The following is an 18853-nucleotide window of genomic DNA, read 5'->3' on the forward strand; positions in this document are numbered from 1 at the left end:
GGCACTCTTTAACCCGGTGGCCTCAACCGGCGTGAAGAAACCGTTTAGCTACTTAGTAATCCACACCATCCTATTTACCATCTCCCATAAGTCACTCTTTACTCAATAACTATTTTTACCTTTTGTTAGTTAATCATCAATAAACTTTGTACATATACTAGCTATAACATGCCATTGTAACTCATTTATAACCTGAAGAAGGCAGGTATTGGCCTGCCGAAATATCGTTCTAAAAAACATAAATCTGCGTTGTTGTCGACTTTTTCTTTTAAAAGTTTTAATAATCGGATAACAACTAGGCCATGCGTATCGGGCAGGAAAAAAGGATATGAAATAAAAAAAATAATATTTTGATGACATCCCCGTGATCACGCATATTGTTAGGCGTCCTAGGCGTCCCGTTTTGCCTGCCCACCCATCGTTTTGCGGAAAAAGAGACTGAGAGTATGGCCGCGCGAAAGAGTGGGGAGAGCAAGCAAACCATTCTCCCCATTCTTCGCGCGGCCATACCTTTCACTTGCTCTCCATTTCCGCTTAAACTTAGCCTCCTCCGCAGGCATCTCTTCTCACGGAAAGAAAAATTCTTTTTTCGATGCGGAATTCCTGTGGCGAATAGAGGAGAAAAATAACGCAGGGGGGAGGGGGACAAAAGAAACACAGGTATTACAAATCTAGATAAAGGCCATTACAGACTATAGTAGAGTTGCCTGCGGAGTAGGCTAGCTGAAACTCTCTCACAGAAAACCTTGCTACGCAGGCTAAAGGTAATGTGCATGTTACGCTCTTCATAATTAACTAATTAGCAACAAATTAACAGCACATATCACAAGCTTTCACTATACATAAAAACTAAACCATAAGAACCTAGCTTTTACTAATACACATAAGAACCTAGCTTTTATTTTATTATTAATAGATAAGAGCCCTCCTTTAATTAATACATAAGAACCTAGCTCTTTCGATGTGTCAATAGCCCATAACCTTCCCTGCTAGCAGAGGCCTCTTTCTGTATTTAGCTGGGCTGGCGTTGCCTGAGTACAAGGGAAAGGGAGGATAATGATTGACCAGTTGTGAATTGGGTCAGCAGAGCCAAACGTTCACTTGGGTGTCAACGCATTGCTTAAAAATGTAAACGAACAAACTACTGCAGTGTGTTTCAGGATAGAGGATCTGAAGTTTTCTTATGACGGCATTAATCGTATTTGGTTTCAGGATGTTATGCTTGAGCTCCCATGTTAGAAACGCAGTTGTCGCATTCCAAACAAAGATACCTTTTTTACAATTTGCGTCAAGGGCTCTTTAAGGAATTTTTTGGATGTCCTATCCTTTTCCACTGAATGTACAAATGTTGTTATCAACTAACCAGTTACTGTGACTGTATGCAAAGCCACAACACACTCAACGACTTAGACGTCATGCCGAGAGGATTTGCTAACTTTTCAAAGACTTTTATAGCGAGGGTTGTTAAAACGAATTGATAATCTATAACAAGGGCCAAAGGACATCAAGTGCTAAGTTAAATTCAGATAGCAGGACCTTTAATTGCATCAAATATTCTTTGGCGGGCTAGGCACAGAGGCTAAAAAGCAAATCATATGGAATATGAAAGGGCCAGAGTTCAGAACTGTAATATAATCTCTGTATTTTACACGAAAGACCGTGTTCGATTTCAGGGGTTTCTTGCTAGTTTCGAAATATTAAAGGTCCAATGACTATATTATTTTGCATTATATTAGCATGGAAGCCTGTACTAGATTTCAGGGTTAGCTGCTATATACTCCACTTTAGTAGTGCCCAAAACAGGGCAGGCGGTCTCATAAGGATGCCGAACTCACGATACGAGAATGTCGATTGCTGTTAGGCCTTTAGAGGTCGGGAAGAAAAGATAGCTGATAAAGAAGTTTACAATGTTCGGCACGGTATATTTCCCCTGACAGTTTAGATACTATATCCTTTGAGGGACAGGGGCTTGTACAGGACCATAGTTCTTTTTTTTTTAACCAGAGTTTCCGGGGAGGGGAGCTGTTAAACATATCTCGCTATAGTTTATTTTTTTACTACAGCACGCTTTGCTAAACAGCATGAATTGGAAAGTATACGTCCACATCTATTTATACATCTTCTTCTATTATTTGACCGACCGGTGATTATGGTCTTGCGTTCGGAAGGAGACGGAATCCATGGCATCTGGTTCAAAGACAATTGCCAATTACGCTGTCAGCTACGGGGGACTTCCATAAAAAGAGACGGGGGTGATCGTCGGCAAAATCAGTTTAATTCTAAGGGATGACTGCTTTTGTGGCAGGCGCGCGGTCTTAGGTATCACAACGGAGAAGCATAGTATTTGAAGATTCCTAAAAATGACCCACTTTCTGGCCGCCAAGGGGGGCTCACCCCCCCCCCCCCTGTGTACGAGCCTGTTGGGTGTTATCAACAGCAATTCTTACAACTAAGAGATAGCATTCTGGGTTTGGTCAACAGCAATTCTTACAACTAAGAGATAGCATTCTGGGTTTGGTCAACAGCAATTCTTACAACTAAGAGATAGCATTCTGGGTTTGGTCAACAGCAATTCTTACCACTAAGAGATAGCATTCTGGGTTTGGTCAACAGCAATTCTTACCACTAAGAGATAGCATTCTGGGTTTGGTCAACAGCAATTCTTACAGCTAAGAGATAGCATTCTGGGTTTGGTCAACAGCAATTCTTACAACTAAGAGATAGCATTCTGGGTTTGGTCAACAGCAATTCTTACCACTAAGAGATAGCATTCTGGGTTTGGTCAACAGCAATTCTTACCACTAAGAGATAGCATTCTGGGTTTGGTCAACAGCAATTCTTTCAGCTAAGAGATAGCATTCTGGGTTTGGTCAACAGCAATTCTTACAACTAAGAGATAGCATTCTGGGTTTGGTCAACAGCAATTCTTACAACTAAGAGATAGCATTCTGGGTTTGGTCAACAGCAATTCTTACAGCTAAGAGATAGCATTCTGGGTTTGGTCAACAGCAATTCTTACAACTAAGAGATAGCATTCTGGGTTTGGTCAACAGCAATTCTTACAGCTAAGAGATAGCATTCTGGGTTTGGTCAACAGCAATTCTTACCACTAAGAGATAGCATTCTGGGTTTGGTCAACAGCAATTCTTAGATAGATAGATAGTTTATTAGGAAAAAATTGCGTAGCAGCCCTTAGGCTGAATTAGGCATTTACAAAACAATAGATACTATATTACAACTATAATAAATTTAACTATATACCTATATACACAGTAATAAATATAAAATATAAAAATTTAAAAACGTGATAAAGTTCATCCTATATAAAATTAATCATAATCCATAAAAACCATATATACTCTCCATTTAAGATTTGTTGGCCATCGAGAATGTAAAAGAAGAATTCATGGCTCTGTTTGTTTTGAGGCGGGGCAAGGCAAAGGGCCGTTTTTTCCTAAGGTTATGGCTTGAAACGTTTGATGGAGGCAGCAAGCTCTTTAGTTTATGATTCGGATCAGAAACTATTTCGTCGAAGAGCTTGCTGCAAATTAGGCCGTGGTGCACTTCTAATGGTGTTATGCCCAACAAATCACAAGCACCATCGTAGCTCGTACGGGGCAAAATTATAGATAGCGCCCTTTTCTCGATACGTACGAGCTCATTTTTTAGGTACTGCGGCAGGGCGTTATGAAAAACCGGCACCGCATAGTCGACAGCCGAACGAATGCAAGCTTTGTAAAATAAAGATAAGTCTGAGGGAGGTAGCCGAGCCCTTTTTAGTTGGATTAAAAAGTATAGCTTTTTGCTCGATTTCTTGACTACCTCGTTCACATGAGCGTTCCACGGCAAGTTATCGCTTATTGTGAGCCCTAATAATTTCGTGCTTTTAACGACCTCAAGCTCCTTTCCCTCGATGGTAATGGCATCGAAAGGTCGAGGCGAGCGCGCAAACGAAATTATCATCTCTTTGCATTTATCGGGATTAAGGACTACTCTATTGTCGTGGGACAACTAAATGATGTCGTTGACCAACCCCTGAGCGCTGCTTAATTCCCCTTTCAATACCACTTCGGAGACAGTGGTGTCGTCTACGTACTTCCCTAAGTGTGGGGAATTACATTCTAGATCATTGATAAATAAAACAAATAACCACGGGCCTAGCTTGGTACCTTGTGGTACCCCGGAGGGGACTGGGCCCCACTCGGAGTAGCAGCCCTTGGCTAGCTTAATTCGTTGGAATCTATTGGAAAGAAAATCAATGATCCAGTTAACAACGCTACGGGGGATGGCCAACCTACTCAGCTCATCTACGAGAATACTATGATCAATAAAATCAAAGGCTCTGCGATAGTCAAACAACAAAGTTCTTACTGTTGCTCCATTCCCGTCAGTCCCGAGAGCCCAAGCATGTAGCATGCTTATAAGCGCCATGGTGGTAGAAGACTTTGGGATCGCCCCGTATTGGTCTTGGCAAATCACCTCAAGGACCGCTGGCTTGACAAAGTCCGTGACAACGAATTCCTCTGCCACCTTAGACACGCACGGTGTTAGTGAAATAGGTCTTAGGTCTTTTTTGAGATCCAACACAAGTTTCGTTTTTGGAAGAGGTGGGACATCAGCCATTTTCCAGATGGGTGGCAGTCGCTGATCTTTAAAGGATGCGTTCAGGATTTGTGTAATCGGTTGGGCCATGATATCGGAAAACTCTTTCAGAAGCCAGCTCGGCACATTGTCGGGGCCCGAGGCCTTTCGTGGGTGGAGTTTGGATAACACCTTTTGCACGCGATCCTTGGTAACACTAAGGAACACGGGCTCATCCTCCAGGGGAAAGCGCTCGAGCGGCTCGTTCAACCGGTAAACCTCCAAAGGCTCTATAAAGGCTGAGTTGATTCTGTTTGCCTGATCTTGCATAGGGAGTTCGGAAAAATTCTCGATGTTTATTTGAGTAGTCAAGTCCCCATTTGTTACTTTGGCGCCACAGAGCCGCTTAACCTCATCCAACCATTTCTTTGGGTTTTCGCCCTTTAGTTGTTTCACCTTCGAATCTTAATACCGGCTTCTGCAGACCTTCCTCTCCCTATTCACCATGTTCCTGAAGAACTTGAATTGAATTGACTCGGGGCCGTGATTTTTAAAGGCCTCTTGTCTCTTGAGTATGATGGATTTAAGACCTGACCTCATCCATGGTGCGTCGGCTGCACAAATGTGGTACTCTTTCTCGGGCATGATGATGTCAAGCCCAGTACTCACCACTTCAATAAATGTATTCCACATTTGATCGCAGTCCGATAGAGGGGCGAATAACAAGGGCCAATCAATGCTGATCAGATATCTTCCGAGTGCGGCCTAGGAACTGGTGCGCAGGTCCCGCTTTCTTGCGGTTGTTGTTTTGTTTCTTGTCTATTGCAGCAGCTAGCACCGTGTTGTGGTCCGACAGACCAAAAGGTGGAAAGGCCTGTGGCGCGGCGTAATGATCGTGCATGTTAGTAAGAATCAAATCCAAGGTTGCATCTTTCCGCGTTGGCACCTTAACAATTTGCTTCAGGCGAAAGTGTCTTAGCAGGCCGCTTACGTCCAGACGGTTGAAATCGCCAGTAAGCAGTATGCCAGAGTTGGGGAACTTTGACTCCACGAGCGCGAGGGACTGGAACAGATGCTCCCACAGTGACTGGTCGTCTGCGCTGGGTGGGTGATATATTGCAGCGGCAATAATACAGTGGAAACCTCGAGGAAGGCGATTAGGTCTTAAATGCAGCCACAAACTCTCATGATCTTCACAGCAGTTCAGCTCTTTTAGATGTTGGAATCTACAGCCATCTTTGATATACGCGCACACTCTACCATGCATCTGTTCCATCAAATCACGGTGTACCACACTAAAGTCAGGAATATTAATGACCCCGTCGGACACGCTTTCTTTTAACCAAGTTTCGGTAATAAAAACAAGGTCGGCTTCTTTGCGCAAAACGAATTCTATTACTTCATCGATTTTTGGAGCAAGTGACATAACGTTAGAGACAATCACATTTGGAACTTTGGCGCGTATATGTCTCCGAGTAGGTCCGATTTCGGTTTCTCCAATGTTGTTTTTTGTCGCTGGGCTGGGTGTCACATTGAATATTTAATAAGTTCTGGTTTGGAGTATGCAAATCGATCCCTTCATTAAGGTTGGAAATATCGGGAACCGAATGCATTTCTGCCAAGCCAGGAACTGCACTTCCCTCTCTGCGACTAGTAGAACCCGAAGCAGGTCTTTGCTTCCGTTGTCCAGCCCGTTTGCTCCGACGAGTAGGACGAAAACGTGATATCTGTAGCCCGTTTAGAGTATCCCACAGGTTACGGCTGAGTGGTTTCGCCTTGGCTGATGTAAAAACTGCTTTTAAAGCTTCCCTGGTGTAGAATAAGGCCATTTCCAATCAATGAAGAGTAAAACACATGTAGGGAACTGTGTAGGTCTGATGGTGGTACGGATTTGGTCGTAAAACTTCTTGGTTAGAAATTTCAGTCGAAATTTTGCATGCAGCCGGTTAGGCGCACACCATAGGGTCACAAGTAGGGTCATCGCTAAGAGATAGAATTCTGGGTGTTATCAACAGCAATTCTTACCGCTAAGCGATAGCATTCAGGGTGTGGTCAACAGCAATTCTTACTGCTACGAGATAGCATTCTGGATGTGTTCAACAGCAATTCTTACCGCTGAAGGCAGCAGCCACATTCATTTAGTTAACCTATAAAGCCGAAATTATTAGATAAATAGACAAATGAGTCTAGCTGATCACCCTCGTAGGATACAACGCGGTAGAGTCGAAGGCGTAGGAAATGGCCTCAGGCAGCCTTTATACATCTCATATGTTTGAAGACGGAAGACAGCTTAGGATAGAGGGGACCGGGGCGCTCAATTGAGATGTGGTTTACTGTAAAATACGTTTCAGAAGACCATTAGCGACCTTCTAATGTACAGCCGAATACGATGAATACTTAAACATTCCCCCTTTTAAATGGAACGTCCCCACCCCAAGAATAAATAATATATATTCTGTACATATTCTCATTTAACAAAAAAAGTGTAGCCACATCCTTTACGTGAATTTTTATTTCATTCAGGCTTTCAATTACTTTAACGCGAGAGCGACATGGAGAAGGAGGAGCTGAATGTGAATGATGGTGACGGGACGAAGCGTAAGTTCCACGAGTTCGACGACGTGTTCGTCAATCTTGTGCGATCGTTTGGGACGTACCAGCGACTCCTCGTGGTCGGGTTAAACATGATCATCTTACCCCTAGTCTGCCAATTCGACTCGCTCGTCTACGCTCTTGGTACGCCTGGCTTTCATTGTGAGACGGCCAATGTGACTTGTCCTCCCAAGCAGTGCTGTGAAAACTGCACCTCGTACGTGTTTGACGGTCCATATCATTCGACAGTCTCAGAGGTAATAAGGGGGGCTAATTAGTCAAGGGCGTCATACCGAAAGTTAATTGGTGAATTATTAGACCAGGGGGATACTCCAATAATTGATGGATGTTTAACGAAGACACAACCCTGAAAATAACCCTGAAAAGTTACGGTCCGATCTAATTGGTTTGATTAGACGCTTGCGTATAATGGGCCTTTCCATACCTCTCTCCTCTTCTTCTGTAATGATAAAAATGATAAATGAATATAGTAGGGAATCTTATATGGAAATCTAGTAGTCCAATTTCTTTTTCTCCGTGTGACAGTGGCGCCTGATATGCGACAAGGCCTACCTTGGGGCCACCCTTCAGTCCGTGTACTTTATCGGGATGTTGTTTGGCTCGTTTCTGACAGGGATGGTTTCGGATGCGTGGGGCCGTAAGAACTGCCTGTTCTTGTTCACAGGGATTATGGTGAGTCAGACTTATAGCATGTATTATCGCAAAAGAGATCACAACGAATTTTTTGATGTTGCTTTTCCCGATTCCAATTCCAGCTCGCTGCTGGAGTGGCATCGACGCTTGTCGACTGCGTGTCTTTTTTCGCCTTTCTCCGCTTCCTAGTTGGGTTCGGTCTTTCTGGAGCAATGCTCTCGCAATTTATCTATCTCATGGAAATCGTCGGTCCCAAGCGGAGGACTCTGACGGGATACGTAGCCTATCTATTCTGGGGCGGCTTTGGGCTTGTCATTCTACTATTCGCGTATTTCATCAGGGGATGGCGAACGCTTCTTTTAGCGGGCACTCTACCGGCTATCCTATTGTTCCCATTTTGGAGGTAAGCTACTAAATCTACAAGGTGTAGGGGCCAGCTTCACACACATACTTATAAGACATTACTTAATGCATTTGGAACACGTGGAATGAGACTTGGATGCCGCTCATAGTATCGGTGGCACTATAGTCTAGGTTTTAACCTTTCATCTTCAGATATGGATACCCTAACCATCCTATCGCCCGAGTTGGAACCATGCCACTTTATATCGATACCCTTACTATCCTATCGCCCGAGTTGGAACCATGCCACTTTATATCGATACCCTTACTATCCTATCGCCCGAGTTGGAACCATGCCACTTTATATCGATACCCTTACTATCCTAGCGCCCGTGTTTGAACCTTGCCCCATTAAATGGATACCCTAACTATCCTATCGAACGTGTTTGAACCTTGCCCCATTAAATGGATACCCTAACTATCCTATCGCCCGTGTTTGAACCTTGCCCCATTAAATGGATACCCTTACTATCCTAGCGCCCATGTTTGAACCTTGCCCCATTAAATGGATACCCTTACTATCCTATCGCCCGTGTTTGAACCTTGCCCCATTAAATGGATACCCTAACTATCCTAGCGCCCGTGTTTGAACCTTGCCCCATTAAATGGATACCCTTACTATCCTAGCGCCCGTGTTTGAACCTTGCCCCATTAAATGGATACACTTACTATCCTATCGCCCGTGTTTGAACCTTGCCCCATTAAATGGATACCCTAACTATCCTAGCGCCCGTGTTTGAACCTTGCCCCATTAAATGGATACCCTTACTATCCTATCGCCCGTGTTTGAACCTTGCCCCATTAAATGGATACCCTAACTATCCTAGCGCCCGTGTTTGAACCTTGCCCCATTAAATGGATACCCTTACTATCCTAGCGCCCGTGTTTGAAACCTTGCCTTTTCAGATGGCATATCAAGAAAATTTAGCCAAAAAATTTCTTTTTTTGACAAACACGGTCACTTCCATATAAGGAAACAAATATATTCCTTATTTGGAAAAACTGCATGATTCTTGTCATTTTTAAGGTTGCCGCACCGCAGATGCTTCGTAAACTTTATGTATTGTAATCAGAAAAGTAAAACAGTGACTGTGACCATCCTTGGTCAATGGAGAAAGTATCTAAAAAGAAACTAAGATTCCTCGGTACCAGTCCCTCAAAACGACAGCGTTTTCTTCATATGATACCCTAACTATCCTATCGCCCCTTGCCCTTTAGATGGATACCCGAGTCGCCTCGGTGGCTTGTCGCCAACGGGGGACTGGATGAAGCGCACGCAGTCCTTGTCAAGTTTGGCGCCAAAAGAGGTAACACGATTGACGAGGGAGCTTTGCGGGAACTGCTTGATGCGGTTCGTGAAGACCAGTTAGAGCGAGAGAAAGATGTCAAGAAACACACGGCTTTAGACCTGCTGAAAACCCCCAAGCTACGACGGTGGACCCTCAATATCTGCTTCCAATGGTGAGTCGCTCGTAACAAGCCGAGAGATCAATTCTGCCTTTGTGGCCTGGACCCCACAGTAAGGGGCTAGCAAATCAAGACATAAGCAACTAGCGTTCACCAATCTCTCATCCTTCACCTGTATTGCAGGTTTGCCGTAGCGCTGGTGAATTTCGGAATATTCATTTTTGTATCGCAATTGGCGGGCAATCTTTATGTGAACTACGCGATCATGCGAACACTGACCACCGTACGAGTGCCACCGCTGTATTTCCTTACTCTCAAGTAAGTCCTTCTATTTGTCTTCCTTCTATCTGTCCATCAGTCTGCCTGTTATTATCCGTATCTTTAGCCTTCCTCCCTCTCCCCCCCCCCCCCCCCTTCCGTCTTCCTTTAAGTCCCTATTCCCACAGGTTCGGTCGTCGCCTGGTCCACGGCTCATGTCTGTTACTCGGTGGAACAATCCTGCTTATCATACTCGGATTTCACGAGAGTAAGTAAACCATCCTGCGCAGAGCTTTCTGTGTCACAAAAGTAAACGAGCGAAGGAGGGTAGAGTAAGTACAGTTAGATTTATTAGGCATTAAAGGGAGGGAGGGGGGAGATTGGACGAAAGCAAGGTTTTGTGAGGTCGGAGATTGTTCACATAACATTCTTGTAGATATTTGCAGGTTTTCCTACCAAACTACCGCATTAAAACGTAAAACGAACAGACAGATAGATTAACAAAATTTGCTATACGGTTCGAAAACAGAAAGAAAACTTAAACTCAGCCACCGTCTCATAAATATCCTGTAGAGATAAGAATGCCTGCAAACCTCGGACAAATTAACTGCGATCGTGTTCGGTCATGTATGGAAACCTCAGCATTTCGACTAGAACACCACGCAAAAGCATGCATGCGCGTGAATCACTCATTCATGGTGAATTTTAGCTACGTCCAACATCAACCCTTCGCCAAGGACCATACTCTCCATAACATCCATCAATAAATAATACATCTGTGTATTCCAATAATGGTGGATGTAGCCCAGACTTATTGTTGTAGGCTACCCACTGGCGACTACAGGCCTCGCTGTGACTGGTTTTATGGTGTTTTACTGCGCCTGGACGACAACGTATCTTATCACCGCTGAACTGTTCCCCACAGTCTTGAGGTAAACTCAATTCATTTACGCTTATTCTGCAAATATATACTATACGCTCTTTGTAGAGGTGAGCTCTACCCATCAACGCCGATCAGTCAGATATTAAATGGTCGGTCCTCTCCCTCCCCAACCCCCTCCTCCATTCTTTTAATACACGTACACCCCCCTCTACCACATAGTGGGTCATTTCTTTTCTCAAGGATCGCCACATATTATACTTTTTCGTGTAACATCTTTAGCTGCGCATCCCTACCTGTACAAATCCCGATATGCTGCTGCGTTGGAAACTTTTCGCTTTCTTTGCCATGCTATTTTTCCCGTTTTGTAGGAACACTGCCCAAGGTGTTGGATCTACCGCGGCTCGTATTGGCGCCATGCTTGCACCGTACATAGCTATGAGTGTAAGTGATAAAGGGTGTGGCCGCTTGATAGAGGGTGTGGCCGATTAATAGAGGGTGTGACCGATAAATAGACGGTGTGACCGATAAATAGGGGGTGTGTTGGATTAATGGAGGGTGTGGCGGATTAATAAAGAGTTTGGAAAATTGACAGAGAATGTGGTCGTTTAATAGAGGGTGTGGCCGATTAATACAGATTGTTACCGATAGAGGGTGTGACCGATAAGTAAAGGGTGTTGCTGATTAATAGAATTACCACTAAATTTTGCCTTTCAGGGTCAGTTGCCAGGGACGAGCGTGGCCCTACCCGCCACCATCTGTGGGGTGATCGCCTTGATAGCAGCAGTCGCTACGTACTGGATCCCAGAGACATTGTACGCAAACATGCACCAGACGGCACAGGAGGCGGAAAGGGCCGAAGATGATTATGGGATACCTTGCTGTGGAGGTTCCCAAAGAGCGAGGTGGCAAGAAGAGGTCAGCGGCAAGCCGCTTATGATGACAGAAAAGGCATAAAGAAGATTGGAGAAGAAGTGTTCTCACTGGCGGAGTTAACCCTAAATTTCAGCATAGCCCATGACTTGTCCTGCCCTTCTCTGGCTATATAAAGTGGTTCTGTATCTTGGTCCTTTTGACTCTTACCTTATCTCATCCGTCCATGTTTTATCTCAAGCCTGATTGGGCTCTGTGTCGATAGTCGATAGTCAATAGCCAATGAGGCTGACATTGTCCTGCCCTTCTATGGCTATATACACAAAGGTTCTGTATCTTGGTCCTTTTGACTCTTTATCTTATCTCATCCGTTCATGTTTTATCTCAAGCCTGATTGGGCTCTGTGTCAATAGCCAATGAGGCTGACATTTACATGCATCTCCCCAATAAACCTAGAACACCTCAATTAACACCCCTTCACCACCCATAAACTAAGGACGCCACCTCTATTCCACACCCCTTCTTCACCCATAAACTAAGGACACCCCTATTCCACACCCCTTCCCCATAAACTTAAAACACCTCTTTACCACACCCTTCCCCCTAAAAACATCTCAATTTCACACCCCTCCCCCTAAGAACATCTCTATTCCACAACCCTCCCCCAACCATGAACTAAAAAACACATTTATTACACTAGGCACTAACAGGGCTCAGGCATTTATTAGATCAATTTTTTTTAGTTTGGCTACAACTATGATACATTATTTTTTACAGCTTAAAGGTTTGTCTAAATTGAAATTCTGAAGCAGAAAATATTTATACTCACTGCTTAAAAGAGTGAGTGAAACAATTACAATCAACACCCCTCTGTGGATATTAGAGTAGACTGCAATTCTTGTAAGTTCACAACTTCAATAAAGCACACACTTGTTTTTCCCAAGGTGTTTTGCCTTGTTTATATGCACTTTATTGTTGCTGTTGCTGGCAGACTGAAATCAACGTTACTTTATTCTATTTAATAGTTGACTAGCAAGTAGTGACTAGTGCAAAATAAAGACTTGCTCAGGCATATACTGTATATTAGTTTGCTCTATATATGGCTGGTTATCCAAAACATCCCAGGAAAGGTTCAAAGAGTTCTAAAACTGTTCTAAATGATCATACAGTACAGTGTACCCAGGATACAGTTCACAGAGATCAAACACTACCCCATCTTCAAGCTGTGCACTCTAACAGCAAGTCACACCAACGATTAATAGACCAATCAAACCAATCAAATCATAAAAAATATGAGCTGTGTCACTTGGTCTCTTGCCCCTAAGGACCTTTATTGCCTCAAACAGTATTAAATCGCTCATATGCCATTTGAAGCAAATTCTTTACCTGTTTGACTGTACATTGTGAGTCCTTGATAAAATGGGTCTCAAATAAACCATAAAATACAATATTGCCTCCTTTACCTGTTTGACTGCACATTGTGAGTCCTTGATAAAATGGGTCTCAAATAAACCATAAAATACAATATTGCCTCCTCTACCACTTTAGTCCATTCATTTCCCCGGGCAGAAGAAGAGAATTAGAGAAAATTTGCAAAATGTTCTCAATGGTCCTCCCCTCAGCATGAAGGAAAATGATCCACCTCATTTTTCAAGAATGCAGCGTATGTCTTTGGAAATATAATATATAATTTAAGATATACAAACTAAACTATCAACAATTCCAATACAACTACCGCCGTCGCTTGGCAGATGTTGGGGCAGGGTGTGGTGAAGAAGGTTGGGATGAGCTGGCACTGTTTGCTTGCCGAGTTCTTTTTCTCTTGGGGGATGAGTCGGGTGTTGCGGGAGTAGATGCGCTTGATGCAAGCCCTTGAAGTTTCATCTTTAGGATAGCTGAAAAAATATTACAGTTGTATAACTACAAGCCTGACATCCATGGTTATCTAATATTTTATTGTGTACGAATCCCAATTACTGCGACTTCCCAGTCGTGAGTCGCAATCGAAAATGATCCAGCAGGACTATGAGGTTTTATTTAACTACCCTTCAGTAGTTACAGTAAAAGCCTGGCACCCTTGGTTACTGTATCTATGTCAACATCCTACAGTAGCTACAATACAAGCCTGGCACCCTTGTTAATCAATATCAACACCCTAAAGTAGCTACAATACAAGCCTGGCACCCTTGTTAATCAATATCAACACCCTAAAGTAGCTACAGTACAAGCCTGACACCCTTGGTTATCTATATCAACATTATATAGTAGCTACAAGCCTGACATTAATGGTTATCTACAGTATATCAATATCCTACAGCACAGAAGCTACAGTACCAGCCAGGCACCCTTGGTTATCTATATCAACATCCTAGCTAGAGGCCTGACACCCTTGCTCATCAATATATTATCATTGTCATTGGCTTTTAGTCATACCTTCATCTGCTGGGGCGGATGATTCTGGGGTACTCAGTTGGGTTTTTCTGCTGGATTCAAATATTTCATCTGGTAAAGTAAAATCTGTCTCATCATTAGGAAAAGGCAAAGCCTCAAGGTCATCCTGAAAAAACAGAAAAACTCATTAACAGGATGGAAAATAAACAGGGGAGGGCATCAAGGTCATCTTGCTTGGTACAACAGAAAAACTCATTATAAGGAAAGGGGAAACAAACAGGGCAGGGAACTATGAGGCACTATTAAGATTATATTTTATGTAAATGTTGCACATCAGTGGCAGCCCAACTCGAAGGAAACAGTATTTTTTGACAGAGACTTTGCTTTATTAAACCTTCTGATAATCCACGAACAGAATAGTCCTAAGGGGTAATTCAAGTGGGTTCGAATCAAGCCCAGTTTGAAAAGTATTAAATTTTCTATTTATTGAGAAGCAAATCAAAGTTTCAAAGGCCCACAAAGAAAAAAATATCCTCACTGCTCAATGTTTACAATTTCTTCCACGCTTTATCTCAAATCGATCTCACATGTGTTTATTTAATAACCTTTTCCCTATTTGTGTCTAAATAGCCAAGAACAATTCAAGATATTTCAAGTGATATTCTGTTACTTTTCAGAAGTGAGTTCAAATTACATTTCCAATAAGAGTCGCTGTGTTGTGTATTTTAGCTTATTTTGTATACAAAGAAGATTAATCAACTTCATTAGATTTCTCATATTTAAGAGGCAGTCCGTCTAAGGTTCGAGCAACTTCAGACATAGCCCAAAATTCGGAAAAAAGTTAACATTACCCACACAACCCTTATTATATGCCCCACCAATCGAGCTAGTTTGGTTTGGAAAATGATGCAAATTTACCCCGAAAAAATGATTTGAAAATGATGCCCCTTTTTAAGTTTTTCGCAAAAATTTCCAATTTTCAAAAATCTGTAAAATATTTGTTTTTTATTATTTTATGTTGTTTTTCACATGTTATTATGTACTATCACGGCTATAAACCGATGTAATTTCATAGGCTTAGATTGCATAGAAGTATAGAAATAAAAATTTACATTGGCCCCATTTTTTTCGGATTTACACCAAAAAATTTGTGTACTTACTTTACACAACAAAAGTTGGGATTAGTAGAGCGATCTGGGTAATGTGTTTGTTATTTTCGGAAAGCTAAATAGACAGGAAAGTTTTTGGTAAAGTTATTTCCGCGGGCACTCTCTTGTAGTAATTTTTACATTTTTTACATTCTTTCCTGTCAAGTGCACACTCCCGATTGGAGGTTATGATATTTGCTACCAGTAATGTACAAGAAATTTTAGGCTATTGAGTTGTATTGTTATGGTTTTCCATTTATTTCCAGCACCAATTCAAAATACAATAAATGATGGCAGTTATGTTGTGACAATTACATATCTAGAAATTGAGAAAAATTACTGCAAAAGGCATAAAATAAGCCAAAGTTGGCTTCATCAGAAAACTTACAAAAAAACAATAAAGGCATAATTCTGGACTTCTCTTGCATGCTCATTCACTGTTTTGCCCATAAAAATGCACTGCAGTATCTTCTCAAGCTCAGGGTTACAAAAGTAAAGGGGATCCCAAACTCTAAATTTTCTAAGTTGAAAACAATGTTTATTAAACCAAATAAAAAACATAAAATATTTATCTGTGTAGGGGATCCCAAACTTTGATCTCTTCTACTGAAAACAATTTTTTTTCTGTTTATTGAAACAAATTAAAAACATAAAATACAATAGACAGTTAGTAAAAAAATGAATGCACACCAATGTGAAGAAACAAGGCTCCAATTTCAGAGCAGCCCAAGGAGAATGTGTTTCTATGAGTGACAACAATGGCAAAAAAGATATGATTGAAAATAAAATACAAAAACAGTGTGGGCTTGATTAAAATGACGCCAGTAAGAGCATGTGAAAAAAAAAAACAGAAAACATTTCAGCTTTAAAATCTGTCCAATCTCTAGTTACTATGTTACCTGTCCAGATTTAAAAATAAATCTTAGTTGTTTTTTTTTTCATGCAATACAGATGTATTTTGACATTACTTCGAATGTAATCCTATCTGTTTTGCTTAATGTTATGAAGCTGTGCAGATAACAAAGTTTATGGGGGGGGGGGGGGAATGACGAATTAGACCTGGTATGCAAATTTAATATAACAGATCCTTGTTAAGGCTGGTGCCTCTTATTGCATCTTGAAATGGATGAAAAAAACATTTTTGCAGTTGTTAGAAGTCAACAGCTTCAATATATTTCTGCTACATATTGTACAATGATTGATGGTGGCTATTTACGACAATGTAAATAAGATTCATGTTAGACTGTACAGGAATAGAAATATTGGTCACATTTTCCTCTATGTCTTATGCACGATTTTCAACCAGAAACCTTTATGTAACTAAAGGGCAAACTGTACTCACCCGGGTGGGGTTGGGAGAGTTGTTCCCTATGCGTGAATAAACTACATTTGAGCCTTTAGTTAAAAATAATGCACTGTGACCTATGTTTTTAAGTAGAATTTCTAAAACATTTTATCAACTTGAAAACTGCATGTTTTTGACTCCCAAAAAATCATGACTACAATTTTACACATTTTCTATCGAATCCTCATTGTTAAAATAAGCACAAACTGGAAATAAAACCTATTCATACATTTGTTTTATGAAAATTCTTCATACTTATGTGATTGGATGACAAGATTATCACACCTGGGATGTTTTTAAGCAAAAATCTTCAAGTGAAAATATTTTATTTTAGATTCTGCTGACACAGCAATTTTAATGACTTTGATGATGCATAGCTTATATAAGTGGTGACCCCTATTGTTTTCACACAATTTTTGTGGCCTCTGGGCAGTTCCACAAGACTCATATAATTTTGGGAAAACAAAAATACCTCAATAAGGAGGCACCAACTTTAAAGCCTCAATTTAATTTAAAAAAACAGAATCACATAAATTAAATAAAACTTTAGGTAAATCAAAACTTAATTTGCTGTAAAACTTTTTCTATTTTGAATGTAAAGTAAAATAAAAAAATTAAGACAAAGAAATCTACCTATCAAATTCCAGAAGACAGGCAGCCAATCAAAACATATAATCTATCTGGTGCTTCTCGGCCCAGTCCCACTCAGCTTCTCAACAAAACAAAATACCAGGGAAGGGCGAATATTTTTACAAACGAAACATCGCGAGGGTAGCATAATAAATATTGAAATTTTAACACTAAAAAAGATAACTAAGGAACAAATCATCTCCAGAGAAGAAAAATATATTTAAGACGAACGCCTGGAGTTTGTTCACTAAACACAACAAGTTGCTAGATGCTCATGCGAAGACTTCTGTACTCGATTAACATGTATATTTATAAATTTATCATCTCTTACCAGTGCTTGCATGTTGTACAACTCATGTAGATGGTCCCATATCTGTTTGGACGATATATTTTTCTTCCCCGTCGACGTTGAAAATTTATCGTGAATACAAGCCATATGAAAATGTCGATTTATTCCTGAAAAAGTAAAAGTTTAAGCGAAATGACTTCAGATTAGCAGGGAAAGCCGAGGTGCTATGCTCACTAGCTTACCTACTGGTTTGTGACCCTTCATAGAGTGGAATAAACTCACTTCAAGTTCAGGCGTCCAAACCAATACTTCTTCTGTGGACGCCATTTTGGTTTTAGACCTCACGCAACACGCATGCTTCTTCGGAAAGACCGCTGCTTAGGAAGACCGCAGAAAAGAAAAAAAAGAATGTATAGAGCCGGCGCATCCTAATGCTTCTAAAAATACCCTTAAACCAAAAATAATCCCTGTAAAAATACCAAACGTAGATTTATGTCTCCCATTGTATAACAAAGTCTCGAATGACATTTTTTGTGTGGAAATATTAAATAATCTAGAAAACGTTGGCGCTCCTTTCTGCGAACCCTCCAAAATGCAGAAAAGTCTTCCGTAAAAGCCATGTACTGCAATACCTTTTGGGTAATCCTATTGTTGCAGATATTGTCAATATTTTTTGCTTGTGGATATTTAGGCTGGTCAATGGGTTAATAATATTAAACTATAAGAAAAAAGAGAAAATCGCCAAATCGCACTTCAGTTATTTCATTTATTATGTGCCTTTCAAATTATATCAAAACAACGGTTTCCTAAACGTCTTTTTTTTTTCGGTAATTTGATGTCCTTTACACAATAAAAGACAATGCGCCCTGCGTTACGATGTCATCCTAAACCTCAGCGAGCTGGTACACCTCGCGGGCTGGTACACTAAGAACCTTGTACAGCAATTCACAGGAAATATCGGTGCTTGGGGCCTTCGGGTTCTTTACAGCATTCCGTAAAAAGCAATAAGCTGCTATACTGATTGGTTAATCCGAATGTATGGTTTCCTTTCTTTCTTCAGGCCGGGTATGATCCCAGGCCAATGGCCTATTTTTCTCGTTTTGTTTAACCCATGGAAATGGACCCCGAAATGTTGGCTTTAGGGCAAATGAAACTGTTGTTCGAATGGTAGCCGGATTTTCAGCCAGGGCCTGGGTCCTACGTTCAACTCAACCCTCAATCTCATTTGATCGTGTAATTACAATAGCATGAGACGTCTAGAACACAGAATCTAGCGATGTCCATCAATTCAATTCAATAATTTTATCTGGCACCTTTTCATCTCTGACTAACGGGCGTTGCTCCAAATACATTCATATTAATAAAATTAACAATTGGTTTTTAATTCATATTGCTATCCACAA

At 41.3% G+C, this 18853-nt stretch overlaps 3 protein-coding genes across 4 annotated transcripts; 1 reads left to right on the plus strand and 2 right to left on the minus strand.

Annotated features, from left to right (window-relative positions):
- The first annotated feature begins 530 nt into the window (after positions 1-530).
- Positions 531-12590, plus strand: LOC5501126 (organic cation transporter protein). Its single transcript, XM_001622418.3, has 10 exons — positions 531-764; positions 7105-7430; positions 7720-7866; positions 7950-8230; positions 9448-9690; positions 9820-9954; positions 10083-10162; positions 10718-10826; positions 11146-11218; positions 11492-12590. Exons 2-10 carry the CDS (start codon positions 7134-7136, stop codon positions 11729-11731), a joined length of 1605 nt encoding a protein of 534 aa, XP_001622468.2. The 5' UTR covers positions 531-764; positions 7105-7133; the 3' UTR covers positions 11732-12590.
- LOC125561763 lies at positions 5315-6007 on the minus strand. Its single transcript, XM_048726097.1, has one exon. The coding sequence runs from the start codon at positions 6005-6007 to the stop codon at positions 5315-5317; it is 693 nt and encodes a 230-aa protein (XP_048582054.1).
- Positions 12352-17803, minus strand: LOC5501125 (MRG/MORF4L-binding protein). 2 transcript variants are annotated; one of them, XR_004292572.2, is made up of 5 exons: positions 17693-17803; positions 17493-17617; positions 14081-14204; positions 13111-13542; positions 12352-13033 (listed from the first exon to the last, which is right to left on the minus strand). XR_004292572.2 is itself a non-coding variant. In XM_001622420.3 (4 exons), the coding sequence occupies exons 1-4, from the start codon at positions 17775-17777 to the stop codon at positions 13379-13381; spliced, it is 498 nt and encodes a 165-aa protein (XP_001622470.1). In that variant the 5' UTR covers positions 17778-17803; the 3' UTR covers positions 12352-13378. The 2 variants fall into 2 exon arrangements, 1 of the variants encoding a protein (XP_001622470.1); XM_001622420.3 differs by having other exon boundaries at positions 12352-13542.
- Positions 17804-18853: the final 1050 nt, after the last annotated feature.

This window comes from Nematostella vectensis, chromosome 4 (assembly GCF_932526225.1).
Source record: "Nematostella vectensis chromosome 4, jaNemVect1.1, whole genome shotgun sequence".
NCBI lineage: Eukaryota > Metazoa > Cnidaria > Anthozoa > Actiniaria > Edwardsiidae > Nematostella > Nematostella vectensis.